This window comes from Medicago sativa, chromosome 2, assembly GCF_051527215.1.
Source record: "Medicago sativa cultivar Bolivia chromosome 2, Bolivia_mono, whole genome shotgun sequence".
Classification (NCBI taxonomy): domain Eukaryota; kingdom Viridiplantae; phylum Streptophyta; class Magnoliopsida; order Fabales; family Fabaceae; genus Medicago; species Medicago sativa.
In genome coordinates, this window is record NC_140750.1 from 80,253,108 (window position 1) to 80,278,305 (window position 25,198).

Genomic DNA, 25,198 nt, shown 5'->3' on the forward strand with positions numbered 1-25,198 from the left:
TTAATTAATGATGTATATGGTCTTTATTGTAGACCACATACACCATTTAATGAATGAATCTAAAATGTAAACTTTTTCTTATAATAGTGACCGGAGGGTGTACTCCCATCATCCCATAATACTTGACACAGTTGACCTTATTACGCATACCAATGCATAATTTTGAACTTAAATATCTTGAATAATATATTAGAAAAAATTATGAAAATTTGATATTTTGAAAATACTCATCGGGACTAATCTAACGACATCTTATATGATATTATTTATCTTTGTATATTAGTAGAAAAATATGGTCAAAGTAAGTTAGGTCAAAATTGCATATTTTCAAATAGGTCATCTATTGTGGGACGGAGGGAGTAATAAATAAATATGTGAATACCCTAATTAATGATCATGATCAAGAAAGAAAATCACGCATGCATCCAGTTTTCATTTTATCTTTTCTTACTCTTTCAAATCAACTAAGTCAATTCTTAGGTTGAGGATGTGTCGTATGTGATTTATGGTAGATCAATGCGCAAAATTTGCTCAAAATATTGATGATCACCACTTATAGGTAGTTTAGAGTTTTCCACACTTACAATTGAGACAAAGACATAATCGATGTTGATTCAACAAAAACAAGGGATAATGAATATAGCTTAAATTTTAATACATTGATATAAGTTTTCTTTGTTTTTTTGTTTGCTTAGACCCAATTGATTGAGTCACCACCTCATTTGTAAGGACAGGAAATATAATGACTTTACTTACGGTAAGTGGCATAAATTTGTTAAAGTTTTAAGTGACTTTCAAGTAATCAGTATTAGTCAACGGTTTCAATTGAAGAGAAACTTATGTTTGTCATCTGACCGGAAATATAATGTGAGTGTATGTTTCCCATTTTCATCAAATTAAAGTTGTTGATGTAAAGAGGACTAATGGTTTGAGTGTTTGCACATTTGATAATCCAATATGCGCATCAACGGTGATACCAATACAAAGTTGACATGATTTTTAGAAGCTATAAAACGAAGCTTCTACGTGAAAATATTGCTTTGGTTTTGAAGTAACAAAAAATTTGCCGAAAAACCAAATAGAGGCTAAGAATTGGAGATAAACCGTTTGAAACAGGGTTTTCTGGAAATGAAATATTAAGATTTTTGTTAATTTCTTTCTTCATAAATATGTGCCAAGATTGTTCCACTCAATATCTATGAAGAGAAAAGGCACACAATTTAACAACCAAATTGTATAATTTGCAGAATCAGAAGTTCCTTATTTACAAGTGTTTAAATCAGCCAATCACCACATAGTTTTACAATTCAATTATCCACCCATGGAGCTTAATTTTGGAAGGCATTTACATAGTTTTGTTTCCCGTAAAACTAAACATAAGGCATTAAATTGTACTTTAAATGTTATATGATCATTTATCATTTTATTTTTCAATTTCAAAAAATCTCAAATATATACCAAAGTATATATCTTGCCTTCCCCAAATTTCAGATCGCGCTTTATTGAAAAATGTATTAAGATAGACTAAAAATAAAAACATTGTTTAGCAAATATACCACATTACATACACAACTAGTTAGTTTACTGCCATGTATGGGATAGGAAGTACTCGATTTGCATTTGACTTGCTTGTCTTATTTATAAAGGACTCATCGCAAGAAAAACAGGGAGATGGGAAATGCCATCCTTTTCCACATAAGATGCTTGCCATAATAGTAAATACAAGTATCATAGTTTGCTCCTTGTCTTGACAAGTAGGACTAAAAGTATAAATTCATGAATAGTAGCAAATGTTGCAACTAAAAGTATATCCTATTGACGAAAGAGACACGGCTGTAAAAGCAAAACTGCCATAGAAGCTCAAAGCCGAGAGGAAATCAATCACACAACTTGGTAGTTTTCTGTTAACAACTGTGTTCTCTGAGCATATTTAGGAGGATTACCACCCTTAAGTGGTATGATATTCGTAACCTGCAAAGAGAAGCAAGGTATATGATTAAGATCCCATGACATCATTATTCAAGCAATAATATGTCATATACTATCGATAACTGCAGATGACAAACGGTAAAAGGGCTGAATGAAAAGAACTTCTATTTAGAGATGACAAAAGACTTCCCAGCCATACAAACATCTCAGGGTCAATAAATGTGTCAGTTTCAAAGTTTTGATCATACCATCTAGACACGTCATTCCAAATGACACTGCATCACAGCCCCTAATAAATTTGAATGCCAAAATAAAAAATAAAAAATAAACATACGAACCTTCAGGTCACTAAATGTATCAGTTGCCGTAAAACGAACTGAAATGGGAAAGAATGCAGATGCATCTACTTGTGGAACAACAAACTCCAACGATCCACTGCCAAATATATTAAGATCAGACAAAACAAATCCAAAAATACGAAGATCATAGTATAGCATAAGTTAGCTCATAAAAAACCATTCCAATTTTAGCATACCTGCGATTTGAATTATCAATCAGAAGGACGGACCACTCCAAAATCGAATTCCTAGAGTCATACCTGCAAAGCCAATTTTATTAAGGAATTATAAAGAGAGTAAGAATGGTATGTATAAATAAAGTATGAATGACTAAACTATTGATCAGGAGAGGAGGAGGGGAGGAATAGGAGAAGGGGAAGGGGAAGCAGTATTAGTTTCAGAGAGCATCATAATTCATGCAAATCTAGTCAGATAATTCAAGATTGCATTTACACATGTAACAGATATTATTTCCAATACAAAACTACCGGTTTATTTACTGCAAACTTCAACCTGAAATGCAAAAATCAAGGTTGTCCCTAACCCTTATTCAAAGAAAGAAAACAAATATAATTTCCACACCTCCATTCCCCATCAATCTGGCTAACAGATGGAGCCTCCCGAAGAGCTGGAAGGGGCACTGAGATCACAACATTCCGCAGATCAAACATTGATGAAGCCTCGTATTCAATGTTGACATAAGTTTCATTTCCAGAAGAAGAGGGCCAACAGTTGACTGCATTAGACATATATAGTACACTGTAAGTTATAAATACATGAACACAAAGCCAAGATCAATGAAAGTTATAAACTCACTTGTCAGTGGCACCATTGACTCATCAGTGCTTTGCATTCTCCACTTTAAAAGACCAACACCTCCGGCATCACTGGCTTGACCAGTGGGGAAGGGCCTATTTGGATCCTTCAGGCCTAATATATATTCATTGGCAAATAATTCTTTATTCATGTTAGGATGTGTCTTGAAAGAGACGGCTTGATTATCACCAGTCTGAACCTGCAAAAACAAGGCACAATATGTAAGTACATATCTTTTTCATTGTTCTCCTGAATAGACGTTGTCATTCAAGACAAATTCAAGGCATGTCGGCATGAGTAAACCTAGGCTGGGAGATCTCAAGAGTCAAGACTGAAGGATGGTAGGAGAAGACAAGTATACGAATAATCCGAAGTGGTATTTTATTACGAAGAAATAGGGAAAATCTCTCCGAATTACAATTCTGCAGATCTTCAACGGTCTGCAACCTCCCTCACTATGGCCTCTCTGCTCTCAAAATAAAATATCAATTAACCCTATCCAAAATAATTCACATTAAAAGCAAACTCATCCGTCATTGTCAAACAATGGAACCAGCATTGTTATCACCCTAAAAGAACTTCAAGTAAACCATCAGAATAATCATCTTCAGTTTCATCCTTTCTGCCTAATTGAAGTGCTACTTTTATCCATCCCCTTCTCTTTATTTTCCCTCTCTTCCTCCCATTTAAACTTTCCATTTGCGTCAATCATGTATGATTCAAAAGTCTAAGCTTCTTTAAGCAAAAACATTAAAACTGATATATTCAACCAACGATATGATCTGATGGATGTCAGAATTGTGATAGGAGAAAACAGAGGAAAGTGAGGGAAAGTGAAGGAAAATTTCAAAGAGAATCTGAAGCTGAAAGTTATGTGTATTTCATTCCGGCAAATAATGAGTCTGTACAACAATTTATAACATTGGGTTGCAGTTAAAACCGCAATGTACAGTTGGGACAGTTAGCAAAAGAAACTAAGAAATTAATTAACTTCGAAAGACTAGAACTCTTAACAAGCTACTACTGCTAGCTGTAACGGGTTCAAGATTCAATAAGAAAGAAAACAAGCGTTTGAAGAAAACAAAGATGTGCTTTCATTTCTCAGAGCTATTATAGCTCTGCTTTGCCAAGGGAGGAATTGTCTTCACCTATGAATTATAAGTGAGTTACAAATGAGTCAACACCCCGTTTCCTTCTCTTTCTTCCCAAATATTTATATCTACAAACTAACTTGCACAATAGCATATTCTCTGAACTATCAATCACTCTATAACTGCTTCTTACTTCTAGTCTACATGCTTACTATTCCCAAATTCTGATCCCTAACAAGATGCTCTAGAGTGGGATTGAGATAAACACAAGGCCTAAACAGAAGTCCAAACTCAAATACAGATAAAACACAGAAATAAAAAATACCTAGAATCCGAAGTATAAGCTAAATATTTGAATCACGTCAAAAACTGCTGACATCTACGCCTTGCTAAAACTTATAATTAACTTATTTGAGCCTTGCCTTGCATTAAACACTAAAACATTGGCTGGTTTTTAAACATTATCCATTTGAAATTTTTTTTTTTGAAGACATAAAAATGGAATATATTAACACCGGCGGTGATCCACTTCAGCACAAGGTGTACCAAAGAGTCACCCCAATAAAAGACCAATTTATCCATTTGAAAATTATCCATTGTTAACCTTCAATATCACTGACAATTGCATTTACAGAGGATGCAAACTTTGAGAAGAGTATATGAGGGAAAAATAAAGAAATTAAGAAAGGAGAAAATATGTTTCGCGCTTCATGTCAATAAATAATTATTTATCAAAAAGACTGCTCAGGTTATGCAAAGCAGCAAACCAATGGACACTATTAGAAATGGTGGTTGGGCCTAACACAACCCCACAAAACCGGCTTGTGAGGTGAGGATTGCCCCCACTTATAAACAAATTGTCAGGCCAACTCCTAACCGATGTGGGACTCTTAACACACCCCCTCACGCTCAGGATTACACATCTGAAGCGTGAACATAAATGACGGGTGGCCCGATAACGGAAACCTGATAACAGGTGGCCCAAAGAATCGTGAAGAGGCTCTGATACCATATTAGAAATGGTGGTTGGGCCTAACACAACCCCACAAAACCGGCTTGTGAGGTGAGGATTGCCCCCACTTATAAACAAATTGTCAGGCCAACTCCTAACCGATGTGGGACTCTTAACAGACACGAATATTTCACATTGTATTTCTCTCTTCATGTGGCATGGAGGTAGAGAGAGATGGTGAAAATGCAATACCTGAACTTGAATATGCCCATCCTCTTGGTTAAGAATTTGGAGAGACAATGTTCCTTGAACATCAAAATTACTAACCCCACCATCTCGTTTTAGTGTCACATTCAGTTTCTCCTCAACAGTTAAAGTGATGGGATCAGTAAGTGGTGGGGGAGCTGACCGAGACGGGCCAAGTTTTGGCTGAACAACTTCAAGAATGACCTCACCTTCTGCTTTCAAGGATTCCAAAAACTGATTTGTCTTTTGAGATTTTCCAAGCTTCATACCAAGACCCTTTGGCGGAGCATTGGCGGATGCAGTTGGACGACCTAAGGAAGAGAATAGGAGTACGTAAATGAAAAGATTACTCTTTATTGAGAAACATGTTAATATGGGCAAAGATTAAAGCATTCCCAATCGTCACATTTAAAAGCATCCTAGAATAATTTGTGAGAATCTATGAAAACCAACCTTTAGGCTTGGAGGAAAACGAATCAACATCAGTAGTCGTCAATCCAAAACCAGATACACTTCCAAAACCAGTTCCAGAGCTAGATATGCTCATATCACTGAAGCTATTTTCAATTCTTCCAGATCCCATTGACGTCAAAGGACCAAAGCCTCCTTTTTCACCTCTATTCTTTTCAATCTGAACAATAATTGAATTTCGTTCAATTAAATTATGAGCTGTCCTAGACATAGTGTATGTTTAGTTCCACTTTTAGAATAGATTTTAAAGCTGTAGAATTGATTCGGACATGTTTGGTTGCTTTTGAGTGGAATTGATTTTGCCTGCTAAATTGATTGTGCTTGAAACTAGGATTTGTAGCTTTTGATTTTAGAATTGATTTTCACACACAAATATACTATAATTCAACTCACTTTTACATGAATGTAGTCAATCACAAATCACTTTTAGTCAGAATCAATTTTATAGAATCAATTCTTACTACCACAGAACCTAGGTAATAAATAGTAGTCTTTGAAATGATACCTTGCTCTTATCAATCTCACTAGCTTTGCGCTTCATAAGATCCTTAGTTTCATTAACCTTACTCTGCTGAACAAGCTTATAAAGCTTCTCTTCATGACTTTCCATCTCACAGTATTGCTTAACTTGAGCAACAGTCACATTTTCCTTGTGACCAAGAGAAATGACTTCATCAAACGCGAAAATCAAATCAAAAACGTGTTTGCAGATACCTTCTTCGTCAAGGGAATAAGAATATTCTGGGACGAGTTTGGAGAGAAGTCGCAAAGTATCTAAATCTTCAAGAATGTTGCTCTGTTTGTTAGTTACGAGAAGCAGATAGAGAGATTCTATCGGGTGGTAAACATAACGGACATTGTCGGTTTCAATATAAGTGTGTTGTTTGCCGGTGCCTATTAATTTGGGAAATGCTGCTAGAAGTCCCTCGATTCGTATCCGAGACATATGGACAAACTGTCTAGAGACTAGCACTGTAATCGAAAACGAAAAATTGGTATAAATTATTGTAAAATTATTAAGGATGGATAAAAAAAAATGGGATGGATGCAAAGGAAGGAAGTGTCACCTTTGCCAGATTTGGCGACAATGGACGCAGCAAGAACGACCTGTACAAAGAAATAAAAATAATGAATGATCCAATTTGGGATTAACATTAAAGAATGAAATACATACATACATGTAGCAGAAAATTCAATTTGAAAACCGTAGTTTTAGATCACACGGGTTAAACTCATAGATCAAACAAGCAATTGTGTGGTATCAAAATGAACGAAGCGAAATAGATTCAAAATTAAGAAGAAATAAGAGAAACGTACCATGTTTGCGTTGGTTTTTCTTGTATGGGAATTGAATCTGCGAAAAAACAAAGTTCAGATCAACGCGTAAGTCATGAATGGCGAAATATAGCGTAGTGGAGAGAAAGAAAGAAAATGTTTGTTTACCGAAACGCACGCGATCTGAGAATTGGGAGATGCAATGCGGAAGTGATGAACAACGCGGGGTTCAATTCATTTCAGGTTCATCTAATGCACGTTAACACTCGTAAAGTAAATATGTGGCAGTGCCACGTCACTTGAAATGAACGCGTAGTGCTGCCACGTCAGCACCGTTAGAGAGAAGTTGAAAAAAATGTGTAACAAATTGCAACATAGTCAGTCATTCAATGTATATTATAGATTCCAAAACAGTCTTTAATGTGTTGCGCAAAATTCCTTCTGTCGATCTACCCCTTAAACCGTATCAAGTTTTTCACTGGCTAAGTTGTGTAAAATGAAATATACTTTCAACCAATTTAGAATCTGACAAACCTCTAAAACTAATTTGCATTCAAAAAATAAGTGAGAAATGTTTTCCTCATTTCCACATGTCAAACCTTTCAATGTGATAAAAGACAGATGAATACATATTTTTCATTGTGTGACCTTCAAGTCAAGGATCTATCCAAAAAAGAGTTTCTTCATCATTACCTATTTTCCTAGATAATTTTTCAGCAAACCAGCCTATTTTGAAGCCCCACACCCCTCTCTAAATACTTTGTAAATCTTTCCATCATGTCGAGCATTGTCTCCCAACCCTATTTACTCTATTGTTTGTTTCCACGTATTTACTGGACAAGTCTTTAAAATAGCATTTTAACGTCATAAACTATTTTGATTAATGTAGTGTACAACCACAGACTATTTTAAAATTTCAATACATTGAAGAAGGATTATTGTGATTACTAAGGGACGAAAATGGCTACTTATCCAAGAGATATTAATGGCCAAGACTATTTGCTTTTAATGGAAAAACAATTGGAAATAGGGATTAAAACCAAAAAAAAAAAGGTATATTTAGGGGACCAATTAATTATTTAAACTTTTTTTACGTAAGTCATGTATCTTCAAACTTATTATGTTTTTTAATAGACAAAATAACAAAACCCGATTATAAATTCCATTCGACAATTTTTTTAGTTGAACTAGTACCTTTTTTTCCGACAAATATAAATTTCCAACTAATCGTTGCAAGTAGATATCTTGAAAAAATATTCAACTAATTCTAACATTTTTTGTCCCTTTCTTTCTTTATAAGTATCTAGGAGTTTCTAGATTTCTTCCCACATTACAAAGTGCATAATATCATAAGAATGACCAAATATAAGCACGGCACAAAATTATAAGGGAAATGTAACATAGGCTAATATATAAGTAGTTTTTACATGCAATCCAAGTTTTTGCAGCGAATATAGCACAATAGCAAGCAACAAAACGTGTCTTAATAAGAGTGCTTCCTCTTTAACAACACTTGGAGTCCTATTGTCTATTAACAATTGACAATGTCAAACAAAAGACCAATTGACAAACATAAAGCAAATACAATGAGCATTCTCTTCTTCATTCAGCACCTTCCAAGCCACAACTCTTTCATATGAAATAGGTCTCCCCATGCTTGAGAGACAAAGACCACCTTGAAGGCACGCAAAACCCTGCCAAATAAGAACGAAAAGAAGTCAACATAAATCACAATAAAGTTTGAAAATGTTTCTAGTTCTTTTTTCAGCGCTCCAATGAGAAGAATGTATGCACATAAATGCCATTCAATGATAAATCTGGTTGAAGTGGAATAAATGATGGGTCGATTCAAATAAAATATGCATATACCTGTTGTATAATTAGAGGAAATTCCGAGCACAGAATCTTTCGGCCATGGTCATCAAATATTTTCTCCAATGCTATATCCTGCAGAGCAACTAAGGTAGTCTCCAGCATGTCAAGCCCTGCCTGGTTGGCAAAAGTGAACACGGGCAACGCCTGCAAAAACCAAGTGCCATGAAGGTGCTTTCAAACAAGTATAGAGCAGTGTAGTAATCATAAGTAATCATTAGCTGACTTGCAATCAAGACAAATATAACTACGGTACCAAGTAGAGATGCACCTAAACTCTAGGCAACAAAACAGAACAAAATCTAGACAAATATAACTACAACGGAGATTATGTTGAACATCTTTTGATTCCTTTCATTTGTAATATAAGGCACCTGTATTTGTAAGTATATACTTCCACTTATTATTTTAGATATCAAAAGGCTGGGTTCACTAGGTACGGAGGAAGCATGTGACAATGAGAATTATATACGCATATACTATCAAATAGAAATCAATTTCAAGCATACCTTTAGAGTGCAGCAGAGTATTGCATCAGTGTGATGCCACAAGGACTTGAGTAATGATTCGCTCCCCTCGTTATTAGATTTAAGTAGCTCAGTACCCAAGAAGCACCTACAAAATACAGTAAACACGCAGCATATATCAACCAGCACCTTAAGATTCATGGCTAAATACATAAAACTAGCGGCAGTTTAAGTAAGATGGTAAGATGAATGTAAACGGAAAGAAAAATAAAAGGAGCTTACACACCTATAACTGTTGCTGATCCAACGAGCAAGTGTTTGAGCTTCAGGAGTACCCAGTGGTGTCCTGAGCCCAGCTTGTGAATTCAAATTAGAAGGTGAAAGTGCCAATGCTACCCTTTGGACAGACGATATAATGCTGCGAACATATTGCCGTGCCATAGATGCTACATGGTCTTGCATATGACTTTCAAAAGCAAATTCAAATGCTATTGTCATCACTGATCTCATACAGCCAGAACTTCCAGAATCATTAGAAGCTTTGTGTCCGGCGGGACCAATATCAAGGGCAGATGTCAGGTCAAGGGTGCGATTTGGGTTGTTGGCCACTTCCTGCGAAATTTTACATAATAATTAAAACAAAATATAGTGAATATACTGCTTCAACAAAATATACTCCTAAAAAGGTCAATACAAAATTCAAACAAAATATACTGCTTCAACAATGACTAAGGCTGACCTTCCCAGAATCAAGAGGAATGATACGAAATCCAGAAGGCAGAAGGGGGGCATCATCAGCAAAGGATGCATCAATTGGAGCAAATATAAGTTCAGCACAGGTACCAACAGCATTCTCATCCATTCCACTGCAGAGCTATCAAAACAAATCAAATGAACTATAAGTGTCGTAAATAATGTAACTAGGATAGTTACTGTTGTACAGCCACATGTAATATAATAATTGGGATAACGTTAATATATATATATATGAAGGGCGGGAATCCGCTTACTCCCAGAGTAACGTTAATGTGTGTGTGTGTGTGTGTGAAGGGTGGGAATCCGATTACTCCCAGAGTAACTTCGGTCATAGTTACTCTATTTAATAAACCTGAGAACAGTAAACTGTATCAATCCATACTGTTGTCATTAAAGGCAATGATCATAATCGCATTGCTCAGATAAACAACATCCTTGCTACAATTTCTAGAAGAAAGGTCTTGAAAAACTTTGGTACTTTTTAGGGATAGAGATGGAAAAACTTGAGGATGGTATTTTAACATTTAATAAGTATACAATGGACATTCTAAAAGATACATATTTGATGAACGTTAAACATGTTGACACTCCTACAGATCCTAATGCCAAGCTTCTACCAAATTAGGAGAAGCCACGTTTAAATCTAGAGAGATACAATAGACTAGTATGCAAATCTCACTATCACCCCGAATTTCTCCTCTATTGTTAGTGTGATAAGCCAAACTCTTAATTCAACTGGTGTTAAGACATTGGGATGCCATAATTCACATCTTAAAGTACATTAAAGCGACTTCAAGAAAAGGTACTACCTATGAAGCAAGGGGTCATGCCCTGGTTGTGGGACATATACAGAAGCAAATTGGATAGGTTCTCCTAATAATAAAATCACTTATGGGTTTGGTACTGTATACTCATCAAGGGAGGCCTTGTCTATTAGAAAAGTAAAAACAGAATCATGTTGCAAGGTCAAGTGCAGAAACTATATGCCGAGCATCATTAACTTGTTAGCTCATCTAGCTCCAACAGTTAATTCAAGAGCTCACCTTTGGGAAGTTGTGCAAGTTTTTATAATCAGGGTGCACTATAAATTACCACAGATCCGATTATTCACAAAAGGACTAAGCACATGGATTCACAAATTTTCTTGCTCTTTTCTTCTTTCTCAATAAAGAGTAAAGCAATGGTGTGATAGAAACCAAAGTGAAGGTAATTGGCAACAATAAAAAGTTGCCTCATTTTGGCAGCCACGGAAGTTCATATTATAGTCCCTGACCTAAACGAGCAAGTTAATTTTTCAATAAAAAAATTCAAGATGGAAAATAATACTTTTCCCGCATCACAGACATAGAAAGAAGTAAGCATACAGGACTATTCATAATTTTATTTGCTTTCTAATCTAGGATATGTGAATGACACTGCATCGACAGGACCAAGTGTGCCAACGCTATCAAGTTTTACATTAACCAAAACCTACATAAATGTTTGCACTAACGTAAAAGTCTACACACTACTATGAGTTATGATATGCATCTAACTTCCTGACGCTGCAAACCTAGAAAATTCAAGGAAACAAAACATAAGCATGCTACATATAAGTGAGATATGTGAACCTTGAATAATTCAAACCGTATGAACAGAAGTTTTTAATTCGGTTAAAAAAATAATAACTAATCAGTGAGATATAATCCGCATCGCATGAGGCAAAACAGGCATATCAAGTTAGTACCTTATTGACAGTGAGAAACATAAAGCGAGCAACATAAGGGGGGAAACTTACTTGCAAAAGAAACACTTCTCTAGGCATTATCGCGTCTTCGGGAGAATGGGCGATTCCTTCCAATTTAATGACTTCCAGAAACTAGAATAGGTAAGCAAAAAGTTAAAACCTACACATCTTTAAATTTATAATTGTTTTTTTAGTACGTTTAGTGCAAATTTTTACCTCCTCGTGCTCAATAGTGTGGGCTAGAGGAAGAATTACTTGGCCCCCATAATTTCCAACCCGAGATCCAGAGAAACTACAAGGACCAACTTTGATGGCAGCAGCTGAGTAAGCATCCATGTTGTTGTCTGCCCACTCTGATCTATGCTCCCGTAGAAACCTTAGTAGAATGGCCGGAGGCACATTCTAGGCAAAGAAATGACACATGACAATAACAACAGTACAATGTTAAAACTTAAAATTGGTACCGTTAAGGAGGACAGCAAGACTGGAACTAGACGGAAATAATAGTAATATTAATACTAAAAATAATTACTCAGAAAATAAATAAAGCACGTTCAGTAATTGCATATAAGAAAGGTCAACGAATGATCAAACAAGTTCTAATATCACCGGACCATAATCCCACTGGATTCAAGCAGTGTTTGTTAACTAGGAGATTTGCTAGTCATAAATATTGGCTTTTCAATTAAACATGAGATTAACAGCCATACAACAAAACAAGAAAATGCCATGAACACTGTAAATTTAATGTCTACAATATAATAGCTGTTTGACCTTTATCTTCGTCTAAAATCATATATAGCAATCAGCACTTGTTTTTTTTTGTTTGATACTATATTCGCTAATTCTACGGAAAAGCATGCTTACTTGTAACAGCATTGAAGCTTTAGCACATAAGACAGCATTACTGACAGATGGAAATCCATTGCCAAATGAAAGATTCAGACCCATTAATTTGTCAGGTGATGAATTCACTAGAATAGTAACATCGTCAACACCATCATTGCCAATCATTGACCATCCCTCATCAGTAAACCCATTGAGTGCCTCATTGAAACCCCTGCCAGCAAATATAAGTGAGATTCCAAAATTAGATGCAATAAATTTCAACAAATGAGTATGCCTCAGTTGAATATACTAACCGGCTCAGTCTTTGGCCAAGTGCTCGAAGTGCTGCTGGTCGTCTACCCCATCCAGTGACATTAGACTGAGAAACTTCATGTGAAATCTGCCTTAGGTGACGTAGGGCCTGGATGAAAAGGAGAAAAAATATAAAGAAAACACAGCCTATGGTGGAGCTCATGTTCTATATTTGTCCCAGTCTTTAAGATGGTAAACATTTCCCAATTATATAGAGTTCAAATTTAAATAACAGAAAGGTCAATCATACCACCATTGTTGTCTTCTGAGCCAGCATTGTTGATGATTCATAGAGTGGACGCAGTACCTCGGGAACACTCCATGGCTAACAATAATACATTACATACATGCTAAAGTTATTTTATGTTAGATGAAAATATCAATAAAACAAAGTTGAACTTTTGTACCTCCAAATCCATATGATCAACAATGTGGATGATGGAGCCACCTCCTTCACAAGGCCTTATCAGGTACCCACTGGGCAGCATCTCAGCTCTGACAAAATGCTGCACAGGAGGCATGCTTGGACCATTTTGTGTGTTTTTAAGAGACCTCTCACATATCTGAAACAGGAATGCATTCAAGGAATGATTTAAATGTGCTCAACTACTTCTGAATTATGAGGACTTCGTTGTAATAAAAAAATATAGAGCTAGGCATTGCACATGAGATTTCTGTTTTTAACTACGCGGTCGAATCAAATAGAAATATTGAAGGTTCTTAACATTCACATACCACTAGGCTTCCATCTTCTAAAACAGATGTGTAGCGCAACAACCATAAGTCTCGAGCAGGAGCCAATGTAGTTGGCGCATATAGCTGATCATCAACAAATATGCAAATAAAAATTTAGTCTGTTAAGTTACAAAGTCACGATTCATACACGCTGAGTTTGAGTTGTTTTACCTGCATGTAAAGCAGCTCTATGGTTCCACCATTGGCTGTGGGAAGCACGTTCAGAATATCCACAGCTCGGCAATCACGATACCACGAGGGCCGATCTTTGAGGATTTCTGCAACCTGTAAATAATACACAGGTCGAGCATGTCATCGATGAACATCGGCAAAACAATTATCATAAAGAAAATAAAGTCAGACCACTGACCCTTGTAGGTTCTAGCCCCACTAGGCCACATGCTCTTGCCGCCACACCAGGGCAACCATGAGAAATCGCAACGATTCCAATAGATTCCGGACCAGGCTGCACAAATCATCAAAAATTAATGGGGAAAAGAACGCAATGTTTCAAAATATTTGTTCAAGCAAGCACACATCAAATAGAAGTGAAACACTTAGTAACAAAGAAATTCATCGGAAATTAGAGGGTGAGGTAGTAAATATGTAAATTTGCCATATCTACCGATGAAAAAAATGAAGTAATAATTAAACAAAAAATATTAGAGGAATTAGATTACCTTCATTCCAGGCATTTGGACCCACTCAACAGCAGTTCCAGTAGCCTTTGAAAGAAACTCTGCTAAAGTTTCCTCTGCAATGGACAAAAGCCTGAAGAAGAAAAAAAATGCAACATTATTTCATAAGTCCAAACAGACGTATCCAAATTTTCACAGACAAGAAAAAAACAAAAAGGGACCCAATTGCAATAATCATATTCCCACTAACCCTGCAGGACTTGCATCCCTTGGCGGATGCTGGGCTGTCAAACTGCGTTGACCACTAGTCACCGCCGAATCACAGCTTGTATCTTTGGTTGCAAGATTAGTCTGCACAAAAACCACCACTCTAACTCAAATTCTAAATTAGGAAAATAAGGAGAAAATAAAGAAAGAATTGATGATTGAAAAACTTTCTAATTCTAACTAAGCAAAAACCATACATTTTGAGTATGTTGGCGAAAGTAGCCATTTTCATACACCAAATGAGATACTTGTTTCTGCAACCTATCATTCTCTTCCATCAGCAGCTTATTCATAGCACTCAACTTCCTATTCACAGCTTGCAACCTTGAAGCCTCTTTTCTCTGCTTCTCCCTACATCTATATTAACAAACAAAACCCACCATTAATATCATTACCCAAAAAATCATCTTTTATTCGAAACACCAAAAATTCATTTTTTTATTCATAACACCAAAAAAAAAAAAAAAATCATAATTGACAGTTTATCCAGGTGAACGTATGAAAATAATCTGAAAACAGCTTATGAACAAAATTCTCCTAAATAATCTCACAAAATTTTATGTCAGCTCAAATAAGTTGTTTTTTTAATGGTATTAAAATAACAGTAAAAAGATCATAAAAATCAATTATTTGAACATTAATTAAATCTAAGAAATTAAATTATACTAGTACCTTCTATTTTGGAACCAAACTTTGATCTGTTTAGGTTCAATATGAGAGAGAATAGGACACTCCCGAATAAGCTGTTGACGACGAATACTACTTGGCTTAGGACAATCATGATAAAGCCTTTCAAGAGCTTCAACTTGTTCAGGTGTATAACGAACGTATTTTCCATTATCCATTACACCTTTACCATCTTTGCAAGACATAATAGCTTTTTTCAAATTTAAGCACTTTCACCAACCACAGAACTTTCTTGTTCTATCTATCCAGATTCCAATTATAAGATGAAAAAACTCATTGGAAGTAAAAAAAAGCACAGAAATAAACGTGTTTCCTAAAGAAGAGACAGTGAAGAACACAAGAAGAAAACACGTTGAAATCTTCGAGATCAGAGCTTTGTGAAAAACTTCATCTTGATAACAACAACGATCTGGTTCCCTGGGTTTTGATTTTCTTAAAACAGAGCATGAACTGAAACGACACCGTTTAACCGATCTTCATGTTTCTGAACTTTTTTTTTTATGATGAGATTGAGGAAAGTGTTTTTTTTTTTTTTGTAAGAAGGAATCTCTAGCACAGTGAAATGAAGTATTAATAATTTTTTTGTGTCATTTTATTTTAATAAATTTAAAGAAAGATGAAATTGAGCATGTTTTTGAGGTTGTGGTGTTGTTGTTAATGTTGTTGGTTTCTCATATTCTTGTTCTTCGTCTTTTGTTTTTGTTTTCTATGGGTTCTTTCGCTTTCGGTTTCAAAATGGAGCATTATTATTCTATTTTTAAATTAATTTTTAAATTGGAGTGGAAAAGGACTAAAATGCCCTTTTTCAGCGGCGGGGATTGGTGTTCTGACATTTGTTGCTTTGGAACGTCCCAATACTCACGGGTCCCGCCGTTCTATGTATCATTACATTCTTAATCTCATTATTACCCCCTTCTTCATGCTTTTTTTTACTTGCTTCATATTTTACTGTATCCGTTCTATTCCAACTATTTCTTTCTCGTTGCCAAAGATCGTAAAACAAAAGTAAATGAGTTAGTAGAGCCAAGATAAGTGAGAAATGTGATTTGTATTAGTAGTAGGGTAGGGTGTAACTTGTCTATGATAAGTACATTTTGTAATCTAGTTAACATATCACAATTATTTCGTGAGGGTGATCACTCGAAGAAATGTTATATGTAAAATCTAATTATACAATTAACATTTTGATATTTTAACGTGAATCGGCGAGTTGAACGTGGAAAGATCGACAAAGTCGGTGTCTTTTATACTTTTTGCATTCTTAATTTTTCTAGTTATAATTTTAACCACTACTTTTAAAAAATTGATTGTTAAGAAAATAGTTAAGAATTATTATTACTCTTTTTATTAATATTTAATATGTAGCATGCTTTATATTTTTGTTTTGACGAAACGATGCCTGATACTAGTTTGTAGTAATCTTTAACCAAAACTTTTACTACTACTAAATTGGTCCTTGCATATAAGCTTGTTTCAAAGTGTGGGATAAGCTATAATTGATTTACAATTGAAATTATTTTTATCGAACATGTTTTATTGTTATTTAAAAAAATTGAGTAGGAAACAGTAGTAATTACTAATTATTCATATGCTTCTATAAGTTTGTGCATTAGGCAATGATATTGTCAATGTCAAAGTATTAGAAATCATTAGAGGAAAAATAGAGGATGGAGACATACATGAATAGAGACAATGGCAAAGAAGTAAAAAGGAAGAAGCAAGAGGGTGTTAGGGGAAAGGAAATTGTAATGAAAGAGTCTTAAAATACACAAAAGCATGGGAGGAGGAAGAGGTTCGTGTTGGAGTGGGTCATACCATCATGACCTTTTTGCATGCGTCTTTCGTTTTAAATATTTACCATATGTTTTTCTTTATTCATAGGAAATACACACTTTATTATAATGTTATGTATTAATTAACAGTAGAAGAAGAGAGAGAGAGAGAGAAGATGGTGATGATGGCAATGTCATAATTCACATACTAGTGTATATATATGGGATAGGAGTATAACCGTATAGTACTGTTGTGTTGTGCTGTTTGACAAGGTTTGACATACATGCTATTATTATACGGACACCCCCCACAATTGATTTGATATGTATGACATGACTTTGACTGACGAGACGTATGACATTTGACTAGTATTTGCCCCGTGCAACGCACGGGCAAAAAGTGGTATATTATTGTGCGTTGAATTGTTGACACTTAACACAGTAACAAAATATATAAGATACATTGACATACATATATATTTGATTATATAGTTATCTTTTAATAACTAACAAATTAAACGAATACCACATCTACCACACCATTTTAGTTCAGTACCACATTAATGTCTTTTAATCATAAAATGAACAAAACAATGGCTCAAAACAATTATATAGATAAATAGAAGAAAAAAGTAATCAAAATAGGCCCTTGTAGACAATGCATTTGCTGCCCCTTCATAGCTCCAAAATTATCTGCAAAATAAATGAAAGATACATCTATTTAATTTGTATAGCTTACCTAATGATGACTTAAACCTATAATATTCACATTTTAATAACTATATATTCATACCTTGTATGCCTGCAATCTACAACTTTTCAAATACTTCTGGATAATATATGCTTTTGATTTAAAATACACTATGAGGAGGAAGATTCCAAAAGCCTCCCGTGTTTGTTGGAGGCAAATTTTGAAATTATCCTAATGGATGGATAAACAAAGAGTGAGCATTAACTTAAATAATAATTTTGTTTATGTTTAAAAAGATAAATTAAAAAAAAAGTAAATGTTAAAAGAAATTGAGGCCTGATTTGTTTACCCATAAGAACAATTTTTTTAGAGAACCCATAAGAATAGTTGTTTCTTTAACATTACTACTGATTCAAACTACACTACGCGGAAGATGATTCCTTAAGCCTCCCGTGTTTCTTGGGGGGATATATTTGAAATTATCCTAATGAATGGGTAAACAAAAATCATGGCATTTAACAAAAATATTGTAGTTAATTGGTCCTTTAAGTTAATTTGGTTTTCTCTAACACATAAGTCCTCTAAGATGTTTGATGAGGATACATGTCACATCATACATTTAACCGCCACATCATCTTTTTTGTAACGTTTGGTTAACATAATGACTGAATTGAAAACGTTTACAAACTTAAAGGACTTGTGTGTGATCAAAATAACTTAAAAACCAATCTGTTACAAACCTCTAATTTAAAGGTCCCATGATGTAATTTAACCTAAAATACATATAAAACTTATAAGTTGTATAAAATTTAAAGTGCAACGCACGAAATGCTTTTGAACTTTGTTATAAAATATTTTTTTAATGACGCTCATTAATTTAAAATATTAAAAACATAGATGCCCTATAAACCCATGTTTTTTGGGAATATGAAAGTTCAGACATTATGAAATAGAAACTTAAATCAAATATTTATAGCCTCCCTGTTTTGGAATTTTGTTCCATTTAAAAAGGAAAATCTAATCCCAATCAACAGAGTTGATTCATTGTTTAATATCTCAAGATATATGACAATCGTCAATCTCAATGTAGCCTTGTCTATTCTAAAGAACATGTAGTATAAGAAGTGCAAGAGGGTTACATCTACATCACCAATGTAGAAACACTACATACATAAATCTAAATTAAGATAGTAGCATAAATTGATTCTCAAACAATAATGCACATTGAATTTGGCCCTTCGTAGATAAGCTTTCTTCATGCACCTAACTTCACTTGTACATTAACTAATATACCAAGTCTTCTTACCCAACATTCAACATAATGCCTTCCTAGTAGATCCTATATCACTTCAAAACAAAAGTTCATTAACCCTCAAGAAAATAACATACGCACGGTAAATTGTAAAAGCAAGCATTTGCAATTCCTTTTAAGCTTTAGTTTAAATTTAAAAGAAATATGTTATTTGGTATGTAGTGAGAGAAGATGCTTTCTGCAAATCATATTAATTAAAGATAGCATACATTTTAATTTTGAAAAATATATGTATATGTATGACATAATATTATAGTAAAGAATTGAGATGGTGACAAATGATAGTCAAAGAACAAAGGAAATGAAAAAGGAAAGGTTCACACTCTCTTTTTTGCTTGAATTGCTCGATATTAAAGTTATTTCACTCACGGGTTAGTTGAGCAATCTTTTTTGTTTGAAATGCTCGATATAAAGTTATTTCACTCGCACGGGTTAGCTGAGCAATTTAAGCAACCAATCTTTTTTGTTTGAAATGCTCGATATAAAGTTATTTCACTCGCACGGGTTAGCTGAGCAATTTAAGCAACGTTGTTGATATTGACTTTAATATTTTATATACGAAGATAAGCACACTATTAAAAAAAAAGATTTTGATGAATAAACACTTATGTGCGAAAATGACTTTAATATATTACATGAGACCATCCCTTCAATGACATTTACAAAATTAATACATTTGTGTAGTTCATGTTTAATACTTTGCAGTCCCCCATGTAATAAGAAATTGAACAAAGATATATTAAACATACTTTTGAAATGTTATGCTTTTTTATTAAAAAAAAACAACAACAGGGGAGTAGAAAAATATATTAAACCTGCTTTTTATGTTGAAACCAATATTGTGGAGAGTTCTTTGAAAGAAATCCAACAGTTACATTAACTCGCAGTGTCAATATGCTTTGTAAGGTATGTACCGCAAAATATAAATGGCTTGCAAGTTACCAAAGCATGCAAAGTATTGGCCTTTTCTGTCAAAATATCCTTCTAAAAGAAAACATTAGTAATTGTAGTGATTCCTTCTACATGACTACATCAGCAATTTGACCACTACCATTTTTTCCTCATTAGTTGTAGTCATTCCTTCTACATGATTACATCAGTCTTTTTAACCAACACATTCATATACATTAGAAAAAGTAGTCACTTTCATAAAAGACCTAAAATTGGATCCCACAAAACACTCGGATTGAGCTAATAATGGTCATTTAAAGAATAGTATTCATTTACAAAGATAAAAGTCCTAAAATATATACCAACCAAAAAATGCAATCAATGTCTTGTGGTCAGTGTAACTAAAACTTAGTAAGATAACAATTAATTGGAAAAACAAAAGTTCCTTCAAGTTGCATATCTTCAGTTGCAGTTAATTGCACAGCTACATTACCACGACTTTTGCACACTACAGGAAAACATTTATAGTTTAGTTTGCAATTTATTTGCATAGGCTTGATAAAAAGTATAATTTTTGCCCCAAATCAGCCATTGAAAAACGCAGGTAATAATGAATTTGGAAACACCAATTCAATGTCATTTATAAGACATGAGACATTAACAATCATATAAGACATTAACAATCATAAGACATTAAAAATCATATAAAGAATAATCAAAGGTACTGCAAGTATCTATCTAAAGCTAATTCAACTCTAACCCAAGTTCATTGTAAAACAAATTTCTAAAAAGATTTAACTAATAGAACATTTTGTAGGTCAAATATGAATAACAATATCTGAATTGATCTCTCCTTTCAAATTTAACAACTAAAAGTAGATCTTAATATGTTAATCTCCATTTGTAGTTAATTGTACCTTTTTCTTGATGTCTTTTGATTTTCTTATATGTTATTTTGGGCATGGTAAAATTCATTGGTGAGTCACATCCTTTCATGGATTTTGACAAAGTCAGTATTGTATCTTTATTCCATAAATCAGTTGAGTAATATCGTGTAATTGAACCAAGAAAAATTAAAAAGGGCCAAAACTATTTCCTGATTATGTACAAAAAAAATAAATCTCAGTTAATCAAAATACCTATAAGTCCAATAAGATAGAGCAAGTGCAAGATTGCTCCGTACGGTCACCCGAATAGACTTGATAGACCCACATAAACAGAAATGTTACTTATAATGCGCATTACTCTTCACACTCCATTGTAGGCTCCTACACTAATGTGGAATAATACACAATCAACACCAAAATAAGCCAGCAAACATGTGTCAATGAGTAAAATAAAATGATCATGAACACATGAATGAGTGAAGCCTCCAGCAAGTACTTTTTTTTTCACATTCTTTGTACAAAAAAATTTCTAAAGTATAAGTTAAATCATCTCAATCATTGCCAAATTCAAAGAGTTGAAAACAGGGCACTCTTGTTAGTTGCTTCCGGTTAATATAATCATAGTATCTACATAACTCAAGCAACATTTTTAAAGAAAACAATATTGCAAGATTGAAAAAAACTGAGCTAAAAAGTGAACCTTGAAGCAAGAGTTGTGATACTTGTTTTATCAATTAGAGGTATAGAAAATTGTAGAGACTCAGATTGCCTAAGCTATGAAGAACCATCGAATTAATGACATCAATAACATAAAAGTATAGTCAAATCTTATAAGTTGAGTATCATTATCAATTTGACAGAAACTACAAATAATGACATAAACAATCAATGGAAGGAACACCAAACGCAAAGACCAATTGAAAGAACCCACAATAAATTTGGAAGAATGGAAATATGTATACCTCCAAGTAGTGATCATACCCCGTTGCCTCTAAACTGCTCCAATCAGCCAGAAAATGAATTTATCGAGCAGACATTTTAGGGATGATCACTACTTACATTAGTAACAACATCACAATATTATTTAAATCCATATATTTTAGGGATGATCACTACTTACATTAGTAGCAACATCACAATATTATTTAAATCCATATATTTACCCGCCAGATGGAAAGATAGAGAAATTTAAATGAGAAGAAAATTTAGAACATTCATAAGCCTTATGCATAAAAGAAAACCACAATGAACTAAAGGTCATTCCATGATGTTGAGGTAAGTGTTAAAATAGATATCAGTTTTAAACAAAAAACCACACTGAATCAATAAAATTGAATCAGTGAAGAACTACAATTCATCTTGTATTATTGGAGAAATTGTTAAATTCAATATAAATTATAAATTATTTTTGCCAGCAAAAAGAGATTCATAAGTATAAGACATGCTCACAGATTATTTACAATCCAATAAAACTTTTGTTTAAGACAAAATTAATATTGAGACAATAGAGATCAATATGAACAACCTGTTGCAAATTGCAATTGCTCCAAATGCTGAAATCTTCGATAGAGATTTGCATTGTGAATGAGTTTATTAGCAGATGAAGAACAAAAATGGTGAATTTTAGAGATTTTGACAGGAAAATGATGTGGGGGATTTTAAGAGAGAGAGCGAAAAAGGGGGAGTGAGATTGATTTTGAAGAGAGAGAATGGAGAGAAATATAGATCAGATTGTGATGAGAGAGAAAGAATAAAATAGAATTTGATAGGAATAGGAATAAGTGAGAAAAAGTAGGAAGGAAAAAAAATGGTTTAAGAGAATTTGAATTTTGAATTTTGAATTGAAGAGGGAAAATGAGAGGAAATGATATTTTAATGTTTGTGATTGATTGAATGCTTAAAATGGTATTTTAATGTTCAAATGGAAAACTAAACCTGGCACTGTTACATGTCATACATATTTCTTCAAATTCATCAGTAGCAATTTCTGACTGCACATGCGAATAAAAACAGTGAGTTGTTATCCAAAACGATAAATAACAATGAAAACAAATTTCATTCCAAATATGGGTATTTTCGAATCTGAAAAAAAAAGGTTTTGAAATTCAAATTTCACCTTGCTTATTCCTCTTCCTCAATTTCTTCTTGAAAGAACCTGTACACAAAAAGAATTAACTTAACATCAGAAACTAAATGAGAAAAAGGAAGAAGAAAACTATCGATTGAAATTCTGATCCAAAGCATGTGTATTTTCGGATTTGAGTAAAAAATGGGATAGGGTTTAAAAATTAAAATTTATCTTGGTTACTCTTCTTCCTCACTTTCATTTTCTCTTTCTCGATAGAGATTTGCATTGTGAATGAGTTTATTAGCAGATGAAGAACAAAAATGGTGAATTTTAGAGATTTTGACAGGAAAATGATGTGGGGGATTTTAAGAGAGAGAGCGAAAAAGGGGGAGTGAGATTGATTTTGAAGAGAGAGAATGGAGAGAAATATAGATCAGATTGTGATGAGAGAGAAAGAATAAAATAGAATTTGATAGGAATAGGAATAAGTGAGAAAAAGTAGGAAGGAAAAAAAATGGTTTAAGAGAATTTGAATTTTGAATTTTGAATTGAAGAGGGAAAATGAGAGGAAATGATATTTTAATGTTTGTGATTGATTGAATGCTTAAAATGGTATTTTAATGTTCAAATGGAAAACTAAACCTGGCACTGTTACATGTCATACATATTTCTTCAAATTCATCAGTAGCAATTTCTGACTGCACATGCGAATAAAAACAGTGAGTTGTTATCCAAAACGATAAATAACAATGAAAACAAATTTCATTCCAAATATGGGTATTTTCGAATCTGAAAAAAAAGGTTTTGAAATTCAAATTTCACCTTGCTTATTCCTCTTCCTCAATTTCTTCTTGAAAGAACCTGTACACAAAAAGAATTAACTTAACATCAGAAACTAAATGAGAAAAAGGAAGAAGAAAACTATCGATTGAAATTCTGATCCAAAGCATGTGTATTTTCGGATTTGAGTAAAAAATGGGATAGGGTTTAAAAATTAAAATTTATCTTGGTTACTCTTCTTCCTCACTTTCATTTTCTCTTTCTCGATAGAGATTTGCATTGTGAATGAGTTTATTAGCAGATGAAGAACAAAAATGGTGAATTTTAGAGATTTTGACAGGAAAATGATGTGGGGGATTTTAAGAGAGAGAGCGAAAAAGGGGGAGTGAGATTGATTTTGAAGAGAGAGAATGGAGAGAAATATAGATCAGATTGTGATGAGAGAGAAAGAATAAAATAGAATTTGATAGGAATAGGAATAAGTGAGAAAAAGTAGGAAGGAAAAAAAATGGTTTAAGAGAATTTGAATTTTGAATTTTGAATTGAAGAGGGAAAATGAGAGGAAATGATATTTTAATGTTTGTGATTGATTGAATGCTTAAAATGGTAAAAATAAAAGTAGTATTTTAATGTGATGTGGCTAGAATGATGTGATTGATTGACACCTAGGATTAGGAGACTAAAAATTGTTTCCCATGTGTATATTATTAAGATGGGATGGGATGGCAGGTATTAACAGTGATAGTATACAATTTCGTTGACGGTGTCGGGGCTCCCTCTTACTTCTGTGTATTTTATGCATTTTGGCATTCTATCATACAAAGTTACGATAGTTATACAAAGGTTTAATCGCATGTTTCATCTGTTATATTTATTTTAGATTTTAAATTAGTAATTTATGTTTTAAAAGTTTTAAGTTGGTTTTTATATTTTAAAAGTTTTAAATTGATGTAAAACGTTATTCATATTTGAACAAGTTAATCTCTTTCGTCATTTAACCGTATAAAGATTTGGATTGACAATATGGATGAAGGAATTTAACTTATTTAGAAAATCAATTTTAAAACAATTTTTTTAATTTTTCTGTTTTATCAAACTCAATATGATATCGTGGAAAGGACTAACTTATTTCAACATGAATAACATTTTAGACCAACTTGAAAATTTTAAAACGTAAGAGACAAACTTGAAACTTTTAAGACATAAGAGACCAACTTGAAACCTAATATAAACATAAAGGATCAAACATGCAATTAAGCAGTGAAATAAAATATGAAGTGTTTTTTGTGGGATGTCTTTCATACTTGAAAGTTACAAATCAATAAATAGTTTTAAGGGAGATATCGAGACTCTTTAACGACCTTTAAATAGTTTTTTTTATATAGAAATTA

General features: G+C 33.5%; 2 protein-coding genes and 3 long non-coding RNA genes across 5 annotated transcripts; all 5 read right to left on the reverse strand.

Moving 5' to 3' along the window:
• Nucleotides 1-1,613: 1,613 nt before the first annotated feature.
• On the reverse strand, nucleotides 1,614-7,369 carry LOC146951277 (coatomer subunit delta-2-like). The gene is made up of 11 exons (XM_085747238.1): nucleotides 7,287-7,369; nucleotides 7,161-7,197; nucleotides 6,911-6,950; nucleotides 6,349-6,815; nucleotides 5,826-6,003; nucleotides 5,379-5,683; nucleotides 3,084-3,282; nucleotides 2,850-3,003; nucleotides 2,465-2,527; nucleotides 2,268-2,364; nucleotides 1,614-1,971 (listed from the first exon to the last, which is right to left on the reverse strand). The coding sequence occupies exons 2-11, from the start codon at nucleotides 7,161-7,163 to the stop codon at nucleotides 1,882-1,884; spliced, it is 1,596 nt and encodes a 531-aa protein (XP_085603364.1). The 5' UTR covers nucleotides 7,164-7,197; nucleotides 7,287-7,369; the 3' UTR covers nucleotides 1,614-1,881.
• A 1,131-nt stretch (nucleotides 7,370-8,500) lies between these two features.
• LOC146951278 (homeobox-leucine zipper protein ATHB-15) lies at nucleotides 8,501-16,071 on the reverse strand. The gene is made up of 18 exons (XM_085747239.1): nucleotides 15,392-16,071; nucleotides 14,917-15,076; nucleotides 14,703-14,803; nucleotides 14,495-14,585; nucleotides 14,185-14,280; nucleotides 13,986-14,099; nucleotides 13,815-13,898; nucleotides 13,487-13,642; nucleotides 13,330-13,404; nucleotides 13,082-13,188; nucleotides 12,807-12,999; nucleotides 12,156-12,341; nucleotides 11,991-12,071; nucleotides 10,197-10,331; nucleotides 9,744-10,069; nucleotides 9,500-9,605; nucleotides 8,988-9,137; nucleotides 8,501-8,812 (listed from the first exon to the last, which is right to left on the reverse strand). Exons 1-18 carry the CDS (start codon nucleotides 15,589-15,591, stop codon nucleotides 8,666-8,668), a joined length of 2,508 nt encoding a protein of 835 aa, XP_085603365.1. The 5' UTR covers nucleotides 15,592-16,071; the 3' UTR covers nucleotides 8,501-8,665.
• Nucleotides 16,072-20,367: 4,296 nt separating this feature from the next.
• On the reverse strand, nucleotides 20,368-22,477 carry LOC146951279 (uncharacterized). Its single transcript, XR_015027861.1, has 2 exons — nucleotides 21,212-22,477; nucleotides 20,368-20,580 (listed from the first exon to the last, which is right to left on the reverse strand). It is a non-coding gene; the product is annotated as an uncharacterized LOC146951279 (long non-coding RNA).
• A 317-nt stretch (nucleotides 22,478-22,794) lies between these two features.
• On the reverse strand, nucleotides 22,795-23,471 carry LOC146951280 (uncharacterized). Its single transcript, XR_015027859.1, has 3 exons — nucleotides 23,281-23,471; nucleotides 23,076-23,114; nucleotides 22,795-22,950 (listed from the first exon to the last, which is right to left on the reverse strand). It is a non-coding gene; the product is annotated as an uncharacterized LOC146951280 (long non-coding RNA).
• Nucleotides 23,472-23,568: 97 nt separating this feature from the next.
• On the reverse strand, nucleotides 23,569-24,245 carry LOC146951281 (uncharacterized). Its single transcript, XR_015027860.1, has 3 exons — nucleotides 24,055-24,245; nucleotides 23,850-23,888; nucleotides 23,569-23,725 (listed from the first exon to the last, which is right to left on the reverse strand). It is a non-coding gene; the product is annotated as an uncharacterized LOC146951281 (long non-coding RNA).
• Nucleotides 24,246-25,198: the final 953 nt, after the last annotated feature.